The 22,300-nt window shown below is 36.7% G+C and overlaps 1 protein-coding gene across 2 annotated transcripts in view; it reads left to right on the top strand.

The window, feature by feature from the left end:
- Positions 1 to 22,300, top strand: part of PDZD8 (PDZ domain containing 8) — a 110,234-nt gene that overhangs the window by 45,207 nt on the left and 42,727 nt on the right. For both annotated transcript variants that reach the window (XM_069099045.1, XM_069099044.1), the window contains exon 3: positions 15,513 to 15,615. In XM_069099045.1, coding sequence (XP_068955146.1) covers positions 15,513 to 15,615 — 103 coding nt within the window. The remainder of the gene's footprint in view (positions 1 to 15,512; positions 15,616 to 22,300) is intronic.

Genomic DNA, 22,300 nt, shown 5'->3' with positions numbered 1-22,300 from the left:
GAGTCTTCTTGACTTCAGGCCTGGGGCTCTATCCACTGTGCCCCTAGCTGGCCATGCATATATCATACCTATACAAAATGTTTTCAGTGTCTGAGGCTTTTTAAAGTGTTTAGTAGCACACTCCTCTCCTCTTCCCCTTCTCTCCTGTTCATACTGTTTCACTTGGTGATCTCATCAGCTCCCAGGGATTCTGTTATCTTTCTGAAGGTGGTTCACAGACCTACTTATCTAGCCCTAACTTCTGTCCTAACCTTCAGTCTCATATCTCCAAGTGCCTATTGGACATCTGTATTTGGTTGTCCCATAGCCATCTTAAACTCAATATATCCAAAATCAAATCATTTTTCCCACCCCTCTTTCCTCCAAAACCTTTTCCTCATCCTACCTTCCCTAATACAGTGAAGGGCACCAGGCCTGCAACCTTGTGTAATATTCAAATTCTCACTCTCCCTCATCCCCTATATCCAAGACTTGTTGATTCCACATTCAAAACATTGCATGTAGGGGTGGCTAGGTGGTACAGTGTATAGAGCACTGGCCCTGGAATCAGGACCTGAGTTAAAATCTGACCTCAAACACTTAACACTAGCCGTGTGACCTGGGGCAAGTCACTTAACTCCAATTGCTCTCCAAAAAGCAAAAAAAAAAAACCTGCAAAAAAACATTGCGTATATACCTCCTTTCTTTTAACGCTTCTACCACCTTAATGTAGGCCCCCATCACCTCACATCTGGACTGTTATAATAGCCTGCTCAAGTCTATCCTCCAGTTGTCAAAATGATCTTTCTAAAGAGCAAATCTGAGCTTGTCGCCATCTTATTCAGTAAGCTCCTGTGGCTCCTTATTACCAGTATGCAGTTGGGTGGTACAGCGGAGAGAGTACTGGACCTGGAGTGAGGAAGACCTGAGTTCAGATCCAGCCTCAGACCCTCACTAGTGATGTGACCCTGGGCAAGTCACTTAACTGCTGTCTGCTTGAGTTGTATCATCTGTAAGATGGAGGTTAGTAATAAGAGTCTACCTCTCAGGGCTGTGAGCATCAGGTGAGCTGACATTTACAAAGCACTTTGCAAACCTTAAAGCTTTATGTCAGTGTTATTGTTGCTGTTATTATTACTGTTGTTGTTATTGCCCCTTCCAGAATCTGATATAGAATCCCCTGTTTGGTATTCAAAGCCTTTCCTAATCTTCCCACCTCCCACCTTTCCAGTCTTTTTATACCTTTCCTCACCATGTACTCTGATCTAGTGATACCAGCCTTCTTGCTGCGCCTTCCATCTCCTGGTTCTGTGCACCTTCACCAACTATCCTCTGTGCTTGGAATATGCTCCTTCCTAACTTCCATTTTCAGGCTCCTTTGGCTTCCTTCAAGTCCTAGCTAAAGTCTCATCTTGTTTAGGAAGCCTCTTCCAGTTCCTCTTCATCCTAGTGCTTTCTCTCTGGTATCATTCTAATTTACCCTCTATATATCTTATTCGTGTATAGCTGTTTGCACCCTGTCTCCCCCTTTAAATCGTGAGCTACAGATCTGTTTTCTGGCCTTTCTTTGTATATATATGCCTTTGTAATGTTTGCCTAGCACATATTAGGGACTTAAGAAATGTAAATGTATGTTGACTGACTAGTAAGCAATTAGTAAATACTTTTTCATTTATTCAGAACTATAATTCTAGGACTATATGTTAGTATGCGCTACAATTTCAAACGACAGTGTTAAATTCTTACATCATTTAAGTGGAAGAGAGCATCTTTAATATTATTGCAAGTAATATGTTTACTGGGTAAAGCTATAATGACTGATTTTTCTATTAGCAAAAATCAATTACATTTTGAAAAAGAACCATGGAAAGACTTGGAAAATGGATACTCTTATTTTGAATTAGCTTTCTGTAATGAATGGACTATAGTTTCCTGGGTTATTAATTTTTAAACATACATTTTCATAATTCATCATCTCCTCTTTGAACAAAGACCTGTTTAAAAATTACCAAGTTTGTCAGAATGGTACATAGATAGATTTACTTTTATTATCATGGGGTTTTCTATGAATAGGTCTCATTTTGTGATTTTTAAAAACAGATCTTGAATAAAATGTAGAGCAGATAATTTATATTTCCATACTTTTGTCTAGTCCCCAATGCCTTTGTTATATATCCTGTGAAAATAAATTGAATCTTTTTATCAGCAGCAATTTACAGTGTACTTCTGTGCATGGTACTCAGGCTCACCACATTGTTTTTACAAGTTGAGAACAGATTTTGCCATTGGAAGAAACATAAAAATAAGTAGCCAAGGAAAATAATCCACTGTCCCAAATTTAATAGTGCAAATGAGTGTCACAGATAAACACTTTCTCATGCTTGTGGCCAAAATTGGTTTTAAACTTGTTTTTATCCTTTCAAATATGGGCAGTAGTGTAAATCTTTTCAACAGAATGCTAATGAGTTATGCTTTGATATAGCTATTATAATGTTGCTTTATGGAGGCTAGACCCACATTGAGTTGCTGGGGAGAATTGGAATTTTGAGTGTTTTAAAATAGGCACTTTTCCCATTTTAACTATTATAGCAGATACTCAGTTGACAGATTTTATGTAGAGCACCAGCCTAGCCAGTTCAGAAAGGTTTATCATCCAGATGGTAATATGCCATAGCCAGTCTTCACAAACACTGCTGCCAAAGTCAAGGCCCAGCCAGATTAAAATGTAATTGAGAAAGGTTTGTCAAAATAGATAAAAATACACTACAACATAAGTAATATTAATTTATGGTTTTCCAAGTCAGTATGTAGCTGCAGGGATATCTTTTTTATTTGAGTTATGACCACTGTTTAAGACTCATCTACCAAGATACAGAGGCTTTGATATCAGCATCAGTAGAGGGATGATGAAATTATAAAGCATTTAAACATTGAAAAGTTACATCACAATAGAGTGCTTAAAATTTTAACATTTTAAAAAGTGATAGGAAATAATAGTTGGTTTAGGAAAATGTAGATTCTTTTCTTCATAGATATTGTTTTTATTTTTAAATTTCTATGTGATATGTTAAAAATTAGTTTATCTCCAATAGATAAGTGGTCAAAGGATATGAACAAACAATTCTTAAAAGAAGAATTGCATGGTATTCACAACCACATGAAAGAATGCTCCAAATCACTGATAATTAGAGAAATGCAAATTATAATAAGCATAAAGTTTTTTCACCTCCCACCCTGCAAATTGGCAAAAATGACCCCAAAATGGCAATAGACAGTGTTGGAAGGATTGTGGGTTGAAAGGCACACTAATCCATTGTTGATTGAGCTCTGAATTAGTATAGCCATTTTCGAAAGCAATTTGGAATTACATAAATAAGTGATTAAAAGGTCCATACCCTTTGACTCAAAGTCTCCATTACTGGGCTTCTGTCCCAAGAAAGCCATTGATAAGAATGTCCCCATATACACCCAAAATATTTATAGCAACACTTTGTTATGACAGCAAAAAATTGGAAGCATAACAGATGCCCACTGACTGGGGAATAGCTAAACAAATTATGATATAGGAATACAATGGATTATTGTGAGTAGCCAGGTGGAACCGTGGATAGAATATTGGGCCTGGAGTCAGAAAGACTTAACTTCTGAGTTCAAATCTGTTCAGAGACACTTATTAGCTAGGTGACGCTGGGCAAGTCACTGTTTGTCTTATTTGCCTCATCTGGAATGAGCTGAAGAAGGAAATGGCAAGCCATTCCAGTATCTTTGCTGAGAAAGCCCCAAATAGAGTCATGAAGTCACACATGACTGAAAATGACTGAACAATAGTGGAATACTACTGTTTTGTAAGAAATGATGAATGTGATGAATACAGAGAAGCATGGAGAGATCTGCATGAACTGATGCACAGTGAAGTAAGCAGAACCAAGAAAACTGCCAATGACTACAACAGTATAAATGGAAAGAACAGCCATACCAAAAAACCAAAAGTGAATGTTACAAGATGATAAAAATCAAGCATGACTTAAAAGAAGGGATATGAGAGGACACTAACTTGTTCATGGAGGTGGGAGATCCAAACATATTATTCATTACACGTTTCAGACTTTTTCAATGTATCAAATGGTTGTGTCAATTTTTCCCTCTTTTTCCATTATATGGAATAGTTCCCTGGGAGGGGAAGAGGAAGGAATACTGGGGAAAACTATGAATGAGTATGTAAAAAACTAAAGACATTTAATAAAAACATTAAAAGAAGACATGTTTATTTGAGATTTGTCTTATGCTTTTCCCTGTTTTGACTGGCTACAACTAAATTAATTTTTCTTATCCATGAATAAGTAATATTAAACTACCTTATATTGGTGTCAAAAGGGTAGAACTGATAATATTATATATTTAGTTTAAGATCCTAGGACAAATGCTAGAAGGCTTATTTTGGGGGTTTTTTGGTATGTTTTTTTTTTGAGGCAGTTAGAGTTATGTGACTCGCCCAGGGTCACACAGCTAGTAATGAACTGAGGTCCTTCTTATTTCAGGGCTGGTGCTTTATTCACTGCATCACCTAGCTGCCCCAGAGAAGGACTGTTAGATGTCATATAGTCCAACTCCTTTTTTCCACACACATGAAAACCAAGATATAGCCATTTTAAGTAACTTCTGCAGCATCAGACATGTAGTAAAAATAACAGTTGGGATTTGAACATAGGTTCTCAGAAAATAAGGCTTCCATAATGTGTCATGTTTATTTGTGGGGCACATTCCATTACATAGCACAGATAAGCAGTGTTATGTGAGTTCTGTTTTACTTCTGATATATTTTTCTTATACTTTTGCTGTTATCACTGAAGAAAATAAATGACTTAAATATACATGTTATAGAATGTTGGTCTGTCCTTTTTTTTTTCTTCTGAACAAAGCAACGTTTTTTAAAAACATAGTATGACCTTTATGTTTAGAATGCTTATTCATTTGGAGCTTTTTGTGGTATGTTGTGGAAGTTGATGGCCTAAACCAGTTTTTTGCCATGCTACTTTTTAGTTTGGTTGAAGAAGAAGCCTTTCTAGTAGTTTGCAGTTTGGGGTATATTGAGCATTGTTCTGTTTATTTTTTAGTTTTGTAGATCCAATCTAATCTAAACTAATTTTTCTTTTCTAATTTCTGGCCAAGTTTTGATGATTGGTTTATAATATTGCTTGATGTCTGTTAGTACTCCAACTAGTGGGCAGTGAGAGAGTACGGTGGATAGAGTGACCGCGCTGGGCCTAGAGTCAGACCTGAGTTCAAATTTGACCTGAGACACTTCCTAGCTATGTGATGCTGGGTGAGTCACTTAATCCTGTTTGCCTCAGTTCCCCCATATATAAAATGAGCTGGAGAAGGAAATGGCAAACCACTCCAACATCTGCCAAGAAAACCCCAGTAGGGTCATAAAGAATAAAGACATAAGTGAAATGACTGAACAAGTAGTCCAACACTGCAGTGGATCTGTTACCTCATCTTTGTAGTTATTCTGCAGGTTACAACCAATCCAGCCCTGTTCATGCTCTGTGACTTCTGTTAATGTCCTCCCATACATTTAACATAAAGACCCACCAAAATTGTTAGAATCTTGATCACTTTCTCTTTGGCATTGAGTGAAAATTTCAGAGGTAAATTTGTTTGATGTCAGGAAAATCTTCCTAACAGTATTTACTGTCCAAAGGTGAAATGACTGCAGGGGTCGAGTCTTTCCTACTCGTAATCTTATTCCATAAGATTTTTGCTAACGAAGTTATAATCTAAAATTGTCTAAATCTTGGGTGCCTTTTCCCTATACTTAACAGGTATTTCCTGATGGGGGACTTTTTAGATTTTTTGGAGTCTCCTTAATTCTGACAATTGATAGATGCTTATTAAACTTCTGTACATCCTCTTTCAGGTGTCAGTGTCTTTTTTTGCTATCCGTTCCCTACTTTTTGTAGTGAAAAATTTGTTTTAGTAGATTAGAGTTGTTTTCATTGCTCTCCCTATTTTTATTCAATTTTTTTCTAGCTTTGTATTAATTTTTATTTTTGATATAGCAAATTGGTCATCTGACCACAAGTAGACATCTGATTCAAGAATGACTTCTGCATCGGTAGTAAATCTATTATGTACACATCTTTTAAAAACAGCAGTGTTTGACAGTCACTGCCAGATCTTTATCACAGACTATTTTATACATATATGGGCTATCTATGAAGAAAGAATAGGATCCTTTTTCATGATCCTTTTTCTCTGAAGTCATCTTTTAAAATACACAAATTCTTAAGAGAGATAACTTATCTATCTCTTAATAATGCCTTAGAGAAAAATAAGAGCCATTTTTTTCTGTTCTTTCATAACCAAAGAGATAACCAAGTAACCATCATATCAGCCAACACTGATAATGCTAGGGCTCCTCAGTTTCTTTTTTCTTCAGGATTCCAAAAGGGCAATTTAAAAACAAATATATAATAATAATGATACTACCATTCCTGCTGCTGTTACTATTGCTGCTACTACTACTCTCATTTATATAATGCTTTAAAGGTTACAAAATACTTTACATATTTTTTTTAAATTGTCACAACCACACTGAAGTGTAGGTGTTTTCATTATCCACATTTTGCAGATGAGAAAACTGATGTGGAGAGAGCTGAAGTGACTTGCTCAAGGTCAGCACAGCCAAGAATTGTCTGTGATAGGTTTTGATCTTAAATTTTCCTGGCTTCAAGGCTAGCACTCTCATCCACTATGCAGCCTTAGCTGAATAAATATTTGTTTTTGTATAATATTTAGTGGCTAGCATTTACACTAAAATTTTCAGTTCTAAAATTTTACATCTTTATTTCAAAGTGTATATTTTTCAAAAGACCCAGTTAAGCTGGAAATAATTTAACTTTCTAGGTATTTCTTGATATGCATTTAGTATGAAATATGTAGCTGATAATGAGGATTCAGATTGTTCTACTATAAGAAAGAACAATAAGAGGTTGATTTTAGTCATGAGCAGTTTTGGTTCAGAGGGCCTTCTAATTAAGTTAGAAGAGGTTTCTTTGTTCCTGAGTCACCTGGAGAGCATGTCCAGACCACCAGTTTGTTAGGTCAAAAATAAACAAAGCTAGAAAAGAGAAAAGGTAGCAGTGCAAGTTTTTCATAAACTAAACATCAGTGGTTTCAAGTTTAAGTTGAAACATGTTGACTTAGAAAATCATAAATTAACATTATGTTTTATTGCATTTTTTAAGTTTTGTTAAACATTTCCCAATTACCTTTTAATCTGGTTTAGGCCTGGACATTTTGACATCTGGTGAGATTACCTAGAAAAGCTTTGAAATCTTTTATAGTATTCTGCATCTTCCATTTAAAGATAATATAGGTTCACATATTTTGATATGAATTAGTAGTCATCTTCAAATCCTGTCCAGTACTGTGGGTCTGGTTTACTTGTACTTGCAGATAAATTATAACAGCATGCTGAAGTATTTTGGGATTGCCCTCTTTAAAATTTTTCTAGGGTGTTGTCAGATTATTCTCAGTTAACCACATTGATTTTGATTGAAAGAATTTTCTGAAGAAGTTTCCAATTTAAAATTTCATCAGTTTAAGTTTGTTAATCACTTCTTCCCATGTTACATTTCAAAATAAGTGTTTTCTTGGTTATGATTGTTTTTCTATTTATACTTGATTGTAAAATGGACTGCTATTTGCTTTCTTCCTTTGTTGAGCAACAATCTGTACCTGCTACGTGCCAGACCTAATAAAAGGACTTAGGATACAGAATTAAGGGGGGTTTTGCTTTTTGGAGTCGGGAAGGCAGGGCAGTTGGGGTTAAGTGACTTGCCCAAGGTCACATGGCTAGTCTGAGGTCATATTTGAACTCAGATCCTCCCGACTTCAGGGCTGGTGCTCTATTCAGTGTACCACCTAGCCACCCTGAGAATTAAGGTTTTGTGTTTTTAAATACCATGCCTAGAATTGTTGCTGTTCTTAGTGTGATGTTGGCTTGTAGTATATTTGGACTTAACACACTTCTAAAAATTAACTGTAAAATCTGTTGTTAAAAAAAATACAAATTCTGATGAGGACATTATCATTATCCCTTGTAATATTTCAATATCATAATATAAAATTAAACTTAAATATTTTGAATATGTTTGTATTGTAGATTTAGTGCCTGACACATAGTAGGCACTTAACAAATGTTTATTGTATTGTACTGTATTGATGCAAAGTTTTCCTTGGGAGGATATTCACTTCCCCCCTGCCCAATTAGTTCCGTAAATATTCATTGAGCATCTGTAATGGGAATGTAAATTTTTAAGATCTTCCCTGCCCCTAGGCTAAAGTGCCCCTGGAGCCTGGGGTGGGAGGCTTGTTTTTCAGTAGATACTTTTTGATTGGCCAATGGGTCGAGAAGGTTGTTACATTCTCTGAGCCAGGAGAAGGCTATATAAACCCTGATTTGAGGCTTTGTTTGGGGGCTCACTTTGAGAAGTGTTCTGTGATTTCATCAGTTGAGACTCTGGGAAGCCATTGTTGAGAGCCCCCTGGCTTTGAAAAACCCAGATGTTGATTTGGTATGTTTGTAATGGTTGGACAGTTTGGAAACCTGTCTACTTGATCTGTTTCTCTGTCTTGATAATTCTGTCTGTATAATCTAAAGTTCGGGGTGCTGACCTTTTTCCCCTGAACTAGGTAAACGATACATATTTGACTGATTAAGGTAAGCTTGTTAACTCATTTTGAGTTGCTTTCCTTTATCAAAACAGATCCAAGAACCTGTGTTGGCAGCCACCCTGGGGACGCTTGGGGTGCTTGCTGCTACAAAATGGTGTCACGAACAGGATCTGTAGAGTAAAAGGAAAGTATGAGGTCTGGGATAATTGTTTGTTTCCCAGTTGTGGTAGCTGTGACTCTGTGGAGCCATGGAGCAGGAGAGAAGAACGGCATGCATGTGGACTTCGCTGAGCTGAGAGCAGGAATTGTGAGCTGCCTGCATCTGCTTCACCAACACAAGGCATATTATTAGTTGCCTATAAAGGACTTAAAATCTAGTTCAGACAAGATAAAATACATGTAGAGCAAAAGATTAGTAGTACAAGGGGACAAGTGCCCAAAGAGTTGTTCAAATAGCATTTCTATAGGCTTTCATAGGAGAGGTAGATAGTTGAGCTGCATGATCAGGGAAGAGATTAGATTTGAACTAGGTTTTGAAGGTTAGGTGGGATGTGAATTTAGTAAGAGAAAGTTATCACATAAAGTGAAAAATGGTCTAAGCAAAGATTTAGAAACAACAGGAATGCTTAGGGCTCATATGAAACGCTATCACTCTAGCTGAAGTAGGAGGTTTGTGTTGGAAAGGTTATTTGGGGGGAGGTCACATAGATGTCTTTGAATGCAAAATTATTTAGTAGACTGTGGGAAACCAAAGAAGAGTTTGAATAGTGAAATGGTATGATCAGGTAGAAAAAAAAAATCATCTGAAAGTAGATGTTTAGGATAAATTAGGTGTAGAATAGAACCTGGAAGAAGAGAGGTCAGTTAGGAGATTTTTAGGAGTTGGGGATCAGTTGATAGGGACCTGACATATGGTGATAGTGTAGTGCACAATCGAAACAGCTCAAAGGAAACACATGATGCGCAGATTTGGAGAATCCACCCCAGATGTTCACACAGGCTATTTGTGCCTGACCTGTGGGAGAGCATTCTGAGCTTGTATTGATCTGATCAGCTACAGTCGACCACCTGGAAACTTAACTTGAGCACAGTGATGTCATTTTGGTCCTCTTTGAGAATGCAGGACAACAACCACTCTTTCTATATATCTATCTATCCACTCTCTCTCTCTCTCTCTCCACACATACACACATATATAAAAAGCCATTATACACACACACACATACACACATGTATATGTTTCACATACACCCCCCCTTTGTGTTGCCTTACCTCCATGAAGTACTCAATATATATGTCCCTGTGCTACCTGATAATGTCCCTGCTTCGTGAGTTTTCTCATAAGCTCATGTACCTCTACCCAAGTTTTAATCTGGATTTCATAGGCTAATTGACAGGGTTTCAGGAGACCCTACAATCAGTGCATCATTGTATAATCTACATATGTCATGCCAGATGCTGGGATACTGTTTGGTACTTGGATCTTTTGCTAACTCTGGCATTCATTCCAAATATTTGAGTGCAAAGCACTAAACAAAGTACTTTGGAGGTATACAGAGAAGAATAAGAGTCCTTGTCCACATAAAAAAGACACGGTAAACTGAAAGTTGTATAAGGAAGGTATAGAGAGGAAGGAGAGCTTACTTGTCACATTCGAAAAAAGCGTAAACAAGCTTTTCACACATCCAAAAGTGTAGGGCAGCTAGGAGAAGGAAGACGTTGTAAAAGGATGGCTGTTGGCATTTGGATGATCATAGATCCAGAGCAGGAAAGGAATTTTGAAGTCTTCTAGTGTCATTTTGCTTTCATCTTTTTTGCTTTGAATTTCGTCTTATTTTGCTAATAAGGAAACTGCGGTCCCAGGGACCTGCCCGAAGGTCTACAGGTAGTAAAATATCATGGAATTTGAAGCCAGGTCTTCCTGTCTCCAAGTCCAGTACCCTACCCTCCTACTATTTCCTAACAGTTAGAGCTGTCTTTAAGTAGAATGACCTAATTCAGGAGGTAGTGGGTTTTTTGTCCCTTGCCAGAGGTGTTCAGGTGAAGACTGGGGGAATACTTGATAGGGATGTTTTAGAGAGGTTTTCTTGTACATGTACTGGTTGGCTTAGATGACCTCAGAGGTCCCCTTGCCACTCAACTGAAACTATCTTTACCAATGTTACCATTTATTTCTTAGTTGCTAACACCAGCAGCCTTTTCTTAATCCTTCACCTCTCTATGGCATTGTCAATCACCCCCTTCCTGGATATTTTTTCTTCCCTGGGTTTTTGTGACATTGCTCCATCATGATTCCCCCACTTACCTGTCTGACAATTCCTCAATCATGCCCCACACCCTATGCCTGAATGTACCCTATGGCTGTGTCTTGGGTTTTCACCTATCGACACTCTCTAAGTGATTTCATCAGCTTTCAAGAGTACAGATTTCATCTTTATGCAGGTGACTCCCAAACCTTCATATCTAGTTTTCATCCATTTTCTAGGTCTAGTCCCACATACTCAACCACCTGTTGACATGTCCAACTGGATATTCCATAGATTTCTCAAAGTTGTATCTGAAATAGAAGTTACAGTCTTCACCCCTTGAAGTGCCCTTCTTCCTAAGTTCTCCATATTTTATCAAGTACCACTCTCCATCCAGTCAGCCAGGGTCAGAACCTCAGAGTCATCCTTGAGTCTTCTTTGCCCTTTACTTTCTTGACTCCCACTAACTGCCAGATCTTTTTTCTTCTACTTGAATCTGTCCCCTTCTTTCCATCCACATAGCTTCCTAATTGGTCTCTCTTCCACATAACTGTAAAATGGATTTTCCTAAAACATGGGTCTGACCATATTTCCTTCTTCAGAAGGGTCTGTTGCTCCTTATTTCCCCTAGGATAGAGATTCTTAACCTAGATAGGGTCCCTGGATAAGGGGTTTGAGAGAGGTATGTGAACTTGAAGAGGGAAAACATTGTATCTTTATTTTTACTAACCTCTAACTGAAACTTAGCATGTTCTTCAAGTATTTAAAAATGTTTTTCTGAGAAAGGGATTCGTTGGCTTTACCAGATTGCCAAAGAGAACTGAGATACAAAAAAAGTTAAGAATCCTGGCTCCAACGTAAAACAAACTCCTCGCTTTAGCATTTAAAGCCTTTCATGATCTGACTCCAGTCTGTCTAGAGTTCACATGGTTTCCCATCCTTCATTGACTCTATATTCCAGTGACATTGGCTAACTTGCCTATTGTAATGTAATGCCAAGGAAAGGCAACTTCCCAAGATTCAAAATACCAGCATAGGTGCTCTCCATTTTATTCAGTGACAAATTAAGAACAGAGAAGATCAAAATATGACATCATTCAAAATACAGCATTTACTAAGTGTGATTAAATAATCTCCAAGTACTACCCCACGCCAGGACCTTACATTCATTCAATCAATTACAAAGTCCCTGTTCTAAATACTACTCCACCCCTAGGCTGTACCTTCATATAGTCCATCACAAAGCCCCTCTTCTCAAATGGAGATTAGTTTCCAACCATAAGTAAAGTACATTCATTTGTTCAATCATAGAATACAAAAAGGTCAAAAGTTCCCCACCCCTGGATCACAATTGAATCTACCCCAGAGTTACAACAAGTTTAAGCGCAGCACTTAATACCCAAATGGAGGTCTTTTCTTCATCTTGACAAGAGGCAAGTTCTCAGCAATGTTTGTTCCTGGGGAGACAAAACTTAGCAAGGCCACAAGATACATTGCCAGTCTCTTCATTAATTCATCCTCTGTCTGCAGAACAGTCCTAGGACCCCTGAAAACATTAGCAAAACCCTCTCCCAGGATTTCTGTAAACATATAACAAGAAAATCCTTCTTCAGGGCTTCTGAACCAACAGAAAGGTTCCCAGACCCCTGCAACAACAGCACTGTCCTTCACCAGTGGACAGTATTCACTCTCTGTCTGGAGAACAGTCTCAGGAGCTCTTAACCAACAGCCAGGTTCCAGCACTTCTTCAACAACAGGACTGTCTTTCACCAGTGGACAAATCTGGCAAAACAACATCAAAACAGACAAAGTACCAGCAAAACAGCCATGTCTCCTCAGTCCTTGGCAGCTCTGCGGGCAGGTCTCAAAAGTCCAGGGCAATTCAAAATGGCCCTCAGTAATCCTCTCAGTCTCTCTCTGCCTCCAAAAAGGGTGCTGCTTCCAAAAAGTTCTTCTGCCTCTCTCTTGTGTCTCTCCAAATCTACTGTCACCAGCTCCTCCCAGTCCAGCCCTCTCTTTTCACGTCAACAAGTCCATCACACAAGTGGCATTAACAAGCTCTGGGTTTTAACACAATCAATTTGAAAACGAAGCCAATACAGGGGGATCTTTATATTCCATTACTATCACACCTATGTATGTCCCTCCATCTCTTGCCTCCTTGAAGCCTATGCCTGGAATGCTCTCATCACATAATGTCTATCGGAATCTCCAGCTTCCATCTTAGGCTTATGCTCAAGTGCCACTTCCTAAAATTTGACCTTTCAATCCCTACCTCCCTTGCCCAGTTGTTAGCTTTTTCTTCCCTCATGAAATTACTTTTAATTTACTTTGTTTATTTTATATTTACTTATCATTCTATAAAATGTGAGCTCCTTGAAGATATAGACTTCTTGTTTAGTGTCCACAATGCTTGATACACATAGTAGGTGTTTAATAAATTGTCTATTATATTAAATTGACTTTTGTCAGGAAATCAGTGAAGATTTCACAAAGGGACTGGCATTTGAATTGGGGCTTAAAGGTTTGTCAGGAATTGGATATCTGGTTCTTACCAAAAGACTTTTGAGATGTGTTTTCACCAAAAGGTCTCCCTTGCTTTATTTAATTTCCCTAGATTGAAGTAAATTTTATAGAAATTTTTAACAGTTTCTTTTTATATTGGAAGTTAATATGAATTCTTCGCTAGCTAGACCCCAAATGATTTCATGATTTCTCTAGCTGGCCAATATATAGAAGACTGCATTATGTAGTTCACTTGATAGTTAACTATTTTTACCAGAGAGTGGCAGCAAAACCCAGCTGAGTGAGTAAAATGAAAAAAGGAGATACATAATACCTCATATTTTGTATTTAGATAGAAAATAGTAGATGTTGTGAGCATATTGAAAAACCAGTTATGGTTAACCTACCATGGTGATCATACTTTAATGTTAAAACCTGAAGCACTAGCTTCACAGAGTCCTTGTGATTTTGTGTTACGTCTCATTTCATTCTAGGTTGTTAACTATTTCAGCATTTAGGTATACTATCAAAATGGTGAAGACTTTTTTTTTAATTTTCTAACTTCCTCTTATTTCTCTAATATGTTTTATCCCAGTTTAGCAGTAAAGTACTCACATAGAATAAGAGACTAAATCTCAAAATCCAAATTATTCTCATTAATTATTTGATCTGGTATATATACATTATGATTTCAAAGACAGCATAGAAGTTAAAGAGATTAGCAGTTTTCATGTTTTCCATACTTTTTATTTCCTTTAAAGCCAAAACCATGGTAATTATTACATTGTATTAAGTTTACAATCCAGAAATTCTGGTTTTTATGAAGGAAACATGGTGTCCCTGAATGATGTGAAAACTTAAGCATTTCTTTAGTTCTCCACAGTCCAAGAGCTGCTATGATTTCTGTGTGAATAAAGAATATCTATTCTAAAAGGAACACTGAGGGGCAGCTAGGTGGCGCAGTGAGTAAAGCGCTGGACCCAGAGTTGGAAGGACCCGAGTTCGGTTCCGGCCTCAGACACTTAACACCCACACACAAAAAAAAAACTAGCCACGTAACCTTGGGCAAGTTACTTAACCCCAATTGCCCTCCAAAAAGCAAAAGAATAAAAAAAAATAAAAGGAACACTGATGCCATGTTTCCCCGATAATAAGACACTGTCTTATTAGTTTTTTGGACAGAAAAACACCAGAGGGCTTATTTTCAGGGGAGGGCTTATTTTAATGAACATTGACAGCAATTTTAATAAACAGGTAAATGTGAACAAAAAAATGTACCTTTATTCAATAAGCAAATCACTGGGGAAGAACAGGATGACGCGCTCACTGCTGCAGCTCTGATTGGATGCAGCTCGGAGCACAGCGTGCGTTTCACCTGGGGGGGGGACGGTGCATACAGAGGGTACCGTAATGTAGCGTGTAGCGCAGGGGATAACCTTCACTACAGTAGCAATTTCAATAGGGCTTATTTTCGGGGGAGGGCTTATTTTAGAGGAATCTTACACAGTAAGGGGAGGGCTTATTTTCGGGATAGGTCTTATTATCGGGGAAACACGATACTGAAAAGATTTGTCCAAACAGATATTATTTTTATGAAGAATTTGGGTCCCCTCCCCCTCAAAAAACCCCACTTTTGATTGCCTTTTTTTAAAGTGAGAAAAATCATCCCTCAGTACTTCAGGAAAAGGGAGGCCTGTTTAATTTTTGCCTTTGTATATATTCAGTGGCCAGCCTAGTACCTTCTTTGAACACAGTAGCTACTTAATAAGTTCATGTTTATTGAATGAATCGTTGATGTGACTCACCTCAATTGGAGTCACTGCCTTAGCTATAAAAGTAGGTAATATATTTTAGTCCAATTTAGTTTCTATATATGTATACTTATTACAGTAAGAACTTTGCCTAATTTTGGTTATATATCTTTTTTCCACTAGAGGGTGCAACAAGAGCTTGATTTGAATTCTTCATTCTGTTTACCTAAACTGGAAATGATAGGATTGTGTCACTGTGTTGAGTAGTTTATGACTGTGTGAAAGATTTTTTAAAATAAGCATAATTGTTCTAATAATCCATGCTTATATTTTCATTTTTATATTGCAGGTTACTGATTTTGGGGTCCTATGAAAGAGAAACAAATGTTCATTGCACACTTGAGTTGAGCAGTGGTGTTTGGGAAGAAAAACAAAGGAGTTCTATTAAAACGGTAAAATATCTTTATATAAAACTATGTCAGATGTTTTTAATGTCAAATGTTGCTATGGATCACTAAAATAAATTGATCACAAACTCAGTCTTCAAGTTAATTACTTTTTCCTTTGTGCCCTAAATTCTGTTACTAATATCAAATATATTTATACTGTGTATGTGGATGTATGTACATAGGAGCAGAGAGATGGTATAGAGCATAGGGTGTGGAATCAGGAAGACCAGACCTCAAATCCACCCTCAGATAGTTACTAGAGGTGTGACCTTGGGCAAGTCACTTAACCTCTTCAACCTTAGCTTCCTTATCTGTAAAATGGGGATAATAATAGCACCTACTTGACAGAGTTGTTATAAGGATCAAATGAGATAATACATATTAAGTGTTAGGTAGGGATTGTTATGAGGATCAAATGAGACAATATGTTATCAGGTGTTTTTATATATTCTATATATCTATATATCGATGTTATTGTATTATAGATAGAGTATTCATCATGAACCATATAAATACATATTATTTGATTTGCTTATATAACAAGCATCATCTTATATGAGATTCGTTCTCAAAATGTCAAGTATAGTGTTGTTGTTTTTAAATGGAGAAATTGGACAAGAACTGTTCAGGGTCCTCAAAAATTGATTTCTGGCCCTAAAAGTATAGTGCCTGGCTTATATTTCTTAATTGCTTGTGTAGCAAGTAGCACCATGTTTTATTGTCTTGTAAGTGTAAGAATTTCAGAACTTGTAAAAACAAAAGAAACTTCTAAGTCTTTATGTTTTATGCACGTATTTTAAGTTAGCCAATTCTCAAAGTAATCAATTATTAATCGTCTTGTTCTAGTAGGCTAATTGCTATTATTCTGAACTGTTTAATATATCTGTGTATTATGTATAATGCCTATGTATTTCTTGATGTTTCATAGTAGCACATCTAAAAGCAAAATATAGCACTATTTATTAGACTGTGTATTGTTTACAGAATTATGTGGTTTCTTTTTTGTGGCTAATTTTTATTTTATTTTATTTCTTAATTACACGTAAAGAAAAAATTGTAATATTCATTTAAAAAATTTAATTTCCAGATTCTCTCTCTTCCTTTCCCCTCTCCCTTGTGGTTTCCTTTCTAAAAATTCTTCAGGGTTTTATATTGGAAATAGAAGAAATTTCTTTGAAATAGAGGAGGTACTTATAATGTCCAGCAAGAAATTCATGTTAAAACCAATTTAGTTCTTATATCATGTGATGATTTGGGTATGTAAATTGACTATGGACTCTATAAAGGAACATCAAAACATCTTAAATGTATATTGTCACTGTATAGGTGAAAAGAATACTTAGTATCTTAAATGACTGAGCGCTGTTTTTAAAAGCATTTCTTTTTAATTATTTTATAAAACTGTAGGCTTATGGTCTCTCTTTTAATGTTATAATGAAACACCAGTGTGATTCATATTTTTAACAGTTGGTGGCAGTATCACTAAGCCCATGATTATATCTTAAAAAAGAAATTATCATTTGCGATAGAGGAAAAGTAGTCAACATCATCAATGTCACAGTATCATCTCATTTAGTGAGATTTTAAACTAGTGATCGAAAAGGAATTCCTTTATTGGAACTGCAGTGAGAGGGCTTACGAGATGCTGTGCTGTTTTTGGAAGGTGATCTTGCCATCTTTTACCTGAAACATAGCAATACATAAGCCCATCATAACCCACAGTGAATTCTTGGTTCCTATGAAGACAAAATGACATTTGATTTTCATTTTAAATTTAAATTACTCCTTAAAAAGCAACTTCCCCAATGAATAGTTTTTTTTCCTTTTATTTTTAATGTATTTATTTTTAGTTTTCAACATTCATCTCCACAAGATTTTGAGTTACAATTTTTTTTCTCCCTGTCTTTCCCCTATCCCCCCACCCCAAAACAGCAAGCCTACCTTCCCCCAATCTACTCTCTCTTATGTCCTCCCTAACTTTCTAGAAGGGCAAGATGGGTCTCTATACCCCAGTACCTGTATATCCTATTTCCCAATTGCATGTAAGAAAACAATTTTTAAACATTTGTTTTTAAAACTTTTGAGTTCCAGATTTTTTTCCCCTTCTTCCCTCCTCACCCGCCCCCACTGGGAAGACAAGCAATTCAATATAGATTGTATATGTGTAATTACCCAGAGCTCCTCTATAGTTATATTGTGAAAGACCAGCTATACTTCCCTCCATCCCATCCTGCCCCCCACCCACTCTACCTTCTCCCTCTACCACATCCCCCTTCAAAAATGTTTGCCTCTAACTACCCTCTCCCCCAATCTGCCCTGCCTCCCCACTCCTATCCCCTGCCCCCCTATTATCTTGTAGGGTAAGATACCCAATTGAGTGTGTATGTTATTCCCTCCTTAGGCCAAATTCAATGAAAATAAGGTTGTCCCATTCCCTTTCACCTTCCTGCCCTTCCCCTCCATTGTAACAGTTTTCTCTTGCCTCTTTTAAATGAGATAATTTACCCTGATGTATTGCTCCCTTTCTTCTCCCAATAAATTCCTCTCTCACCTCTGTTTTTTTAAAACTTAGTTTATTTTAAACTTAAATACTAAAATTTAAATACACAAAAGGAAAAGAAAAAGAAACATTGTGAGCTTAAATACAAAATAAGAAAAGAAAAAAAAGCATTGCCATGTGCACAGCAGAATGTAAGAGGATTCAAAATATACAGCAATAAATTTCCATTTTACAAAAGCCTATATAATAAATACTACACATTATATTCCAAGCTGTCCATCTTTTCTTTGCTTCCTTGTAAGTTTTCTTTTGTTCTCTGCTGTGCACGTTTTACTGTTCCCCCCCCCCGACTGCATTTAAGTGCGGATAAATATATACATATTTTTATGTGTGTGTATGTATGTATTTATATATGTATATGCATATACACATATGCACACAATCTATATACACATACATGCACACATACAAACATATACTTATATACATACATGTACTTCGATATCTATAATCCTCCTCATATAAACATATACATTCATATGTGTCTATGACCATGCTATACTTGTTTGTCCTCTGTTTCTCTGAGTATGGATAACCTTTTCCTTCACAGATCCAAATCTTTCCATATTTTTCTAAGTCCCCATCATTTCCTGTACCACAGCAGTATTCCAGCTTTATACTGTCTAGTTATTTTAGATAGTCTAAAACAATATTGATTAGTATAACTGACATATAGTATAGTTTCCCTATTTTTCTCTTTTGATTAAGTCTATTTTAGCTTTAACTTTTTCTGAGATCATTATTACTACCTCTGTTCCTTCTTCCCTGATCTTAATGTGTGTATCTCCTATTTTCCATCTCTCCTAACTTCTCTACTTTTCTTCTACCTGCTACCTTGCCCTCCTATTACTTAACCTACCCCCCTCACCAGAGATCTCTCCCTTATCCTCTCCCCCCTCCCAAGCCCCTTAACCTTTTATTTCTTTTTGAATTTAGAAGACTTTTATACCCTTCTAGATAGAGAGGTATTGTTCCCTCTTTTACCCATTCCCAGTGAAAGTAGTATTCCAGAACTACCAGTCCCCTCCCCCATCTAATTCTTGTGTCACTTCTTCTTGCACCTCATTTGTATAAAATAATTACTCATTTTACCTTTTCCTAAACAGTTTTACTTTTTAGAATCACATCATAGTCAAGTCTACCCCATTCAGACTACCCAATTTCTAATAAGAATCTTACGCATACATTTTACATTTCCTCATATAAATAGTGAAGCCTGTCCTTTTGTAGTATTTTTGTTTTCAGTGACTTGGGGTTATTAACAACAATGATGATGATAATGATAGATAGCATTTATATGGCACCTACTATGCACCAAGCACTGTCCTTAATGCAGACATCTGATCTTCATAACAACCCTGGGAGGTAGGTGCTATTATCATCCCCATTTTATAGTTGAGGAAACTGAAGCAAGCAGCGGTTAAATGACTTGTTCAGGGTTACACAACTAGTAAACGTCAGAGATCAGATTTGAACTTAGGTTTTGCTAACTCTAGGCCCAGTGCTCTATTCACTGCACCACTGTAACAGCAAGCACCCTAACATACCCAGGATGGCTGCTAGTACAGGTTCTTTGATCTGCTTTTCTAAAGGAAAGCAACTCAAAAGGGGTTAATGATCTTTCTTTAAATCAAATATATATATAATTCTCTTAGTTCAGGGGAAAAAGTCCACACCCTGAACTTCAGAAAATACAAGCAGAAATTGCAAGCAGATAAAAAATACAGACAGAAAATGACACAATGAAACAGACCAACAGACAGGGCTTCTAGCAGTCTGATTATTACATACATACAATTAGTTACCAGAGAGAGAAGCACCAACATCTGGATTTTCAAAGCTGGGTGCCCAGAGTCTCCTCCAGGCAAATCATACAACTCTTCCCATAAGTGAGCCCCAAAGCAAAATTTCACCTCAGGGAGTATATATAGCCTTCTTCAGGATCAGAGAACATCACAAGCTTTATGACCCATTGCCTAATTACAAAGTAACAAAAGGTGGACCTTCCTGAAAAACAAGCCTCCCCTAAGCAAGCTTCTCTTGTTGGGCTCCCAGTGAGGCCCATTAAGGGACTGGAAATATCTTCAAATTCCCTAGGCCTATTAAGGGGCAGGGAAGATCTTCAAATTCCCTTACCATTACAACAACCTAGCCACCTATATAAAAATGATAAAGGCATAGTTGACTCATTTATCCAGTTTAAAAATGACACAAATTTGGGAGAGAAAGCTAACACACTGGATGGTAGTTTTAAAAAAGATCTTGACAGACTAAAATTCTGGGCCAAATCTAATGAGAAGAAATTTAATAGAGATAAATGTAAAGTCTTAGGCAGGTTTTCAAAATCAGTTTTTCAAATAGAAGATAGAGGAAACATGCTGAGGTGACAAAATAACAGTATGTCTGAAATAAAATTTCATGTACTGCAGGCTCAACACGAATTAGTAGTGTTGACGTGGCAGCCAAGAAAGGTAATGTAGTCTTATGCTATATTAATAGAGATACCTTCTAAGGAAGAAAGAGATGACAATCCCTTAGTATTCTATTCTGGAGTATAGTATTCATTCTGGATGCCACAATTTAGGAAGCATAGATATTGGTAAACTGGAGAGGATCCAGAGAAAGACAGTAATTATGTTGAAGAGCCTTGAGTATATGCTATATGAAGACTGATTTGTAGAACTAGGGATGTTGTAGCTTGGAGAAGGGGAAACTTGGGAGGAATGTTTTTATTTTTTAATTATATATATTTTTTTAATCACCAAAATTTCTCACAGTATTCTTTCCCATCCCCTTCCCAAAGAACCATCCTATATAACAGATATTTTTTAAAAAGAAAAAGACGGGGTGGCTAGGTGGTGCAGTGGATAGAGTACTGGCCCTGGAGTCAGGAGAACCTGAGTTCCAATGTGGCCTCAGACACTTAACACAAAACGAGCCATGTGACCTTGGACAAATCACTTAACCCCAATTGCCCTACCTTCCCCCCTCCAAAAAGGAAAAAGACAAGAAAAAAATCAGCAAAACTGATCAATACATCCAGTCACATCAAATTATTGCAGAAATTGGTACATTACACACAATATGTACAATGAGCACATTTACCTCTGATTATTGGTAGGGGATATGTTAAAGGTGTCTTATTTTTTCTTTCAAGCTTTACTTTTGCAAAATTCATTTGATTTTTTGTAGTTCTTTCTGTTCACGTTGTTTTGGTTATTGTATATACTGTTTTCTTGGTTCCACTTTCTTCACTTTATCAAATCATGTACATCTTTCCATTCTTTATATTCATCAAAACATACATTTCTTACAGCATAGTAATATTCCATTACATTCATACACCATGACTTGTTTAACCATTCCCCAGTCAATGGACATCTACTTTGTTTCCAGTTCTTTGCTACAACAAAAATGCTGCTATAAATATTTATTGTAAATTTTAAAATTTAGTAATAAGTAACTGTTATACCTGTGATAAATGTAAAGTCACCTTAGTTCTTCTTGTGTGTGTGTGTGTGCATAAATACATACATGTTTTAGAATGTGTGTATGTATATGTATATACACACAAATATTGCTTGCCACCCCATTTTCCCCTTTACTGTAAAAGCTCTTCCATTCATGCCTCTTATGTGAGAAAATTTTCTCCATTCTACCTCTCCCTTCCCCCTTCTCCCAGTTCATTCTTCTTTCTCACCTGTCTTTTTTTTTAATCATCCCAGCATAATCAATTCACATTTACAGCCTCTGTCTAGATGTCTTCTAACTGTCCTAATGATGATAAAGATCTTAGGAGTTATATGTATTCTCTTCCCATATAGGAACGTAAACAGTTTTACCTTACTGAACGCCTTGTGATTTCGCTTTCTCTTTTGTGATTACTTTTTTTCTGCTTCTCTTGAGTCTTCTGTTTGAATGTCATCTTTTCTATTCAGCTCTTTTCTTTTTATCAGGAATGCTTAAAAGACCTCTGTTTGATCAAATGTATATATATTTTTTCTGTGTACTTGCAACATTGTCTCTTTGACCTAGGAGTTCTGGAATTTAGTTATAATATTCCTGGGAGCTTTCATTTTGGGATCTCTTTCAGGAAGTGATCAGTGCCTTCTTTTCAATTCTGTTTTA

The sequence above is a fragment of the Petaurus breviceps genome, unplaced genomic scaffold, assembly GCF_028583685.1.
Source record: "Petaurus breviceps papuanus isolate PSGF00001 unplaced genomic scaffold, PetGlider_PUasm1.0 37, whole genome shotgun sequence".
Lineage (NCBI taxonomy): Eukaryota > Metazoa > Chordata > Mammalia > Diprotodontia > Petauridae > Petaurus > Petaurus breviceps.
Note: the sequence above shows the minus strand (reverse complement) of the source record. Positions and strands in the feature narration are given on the sequence as shown.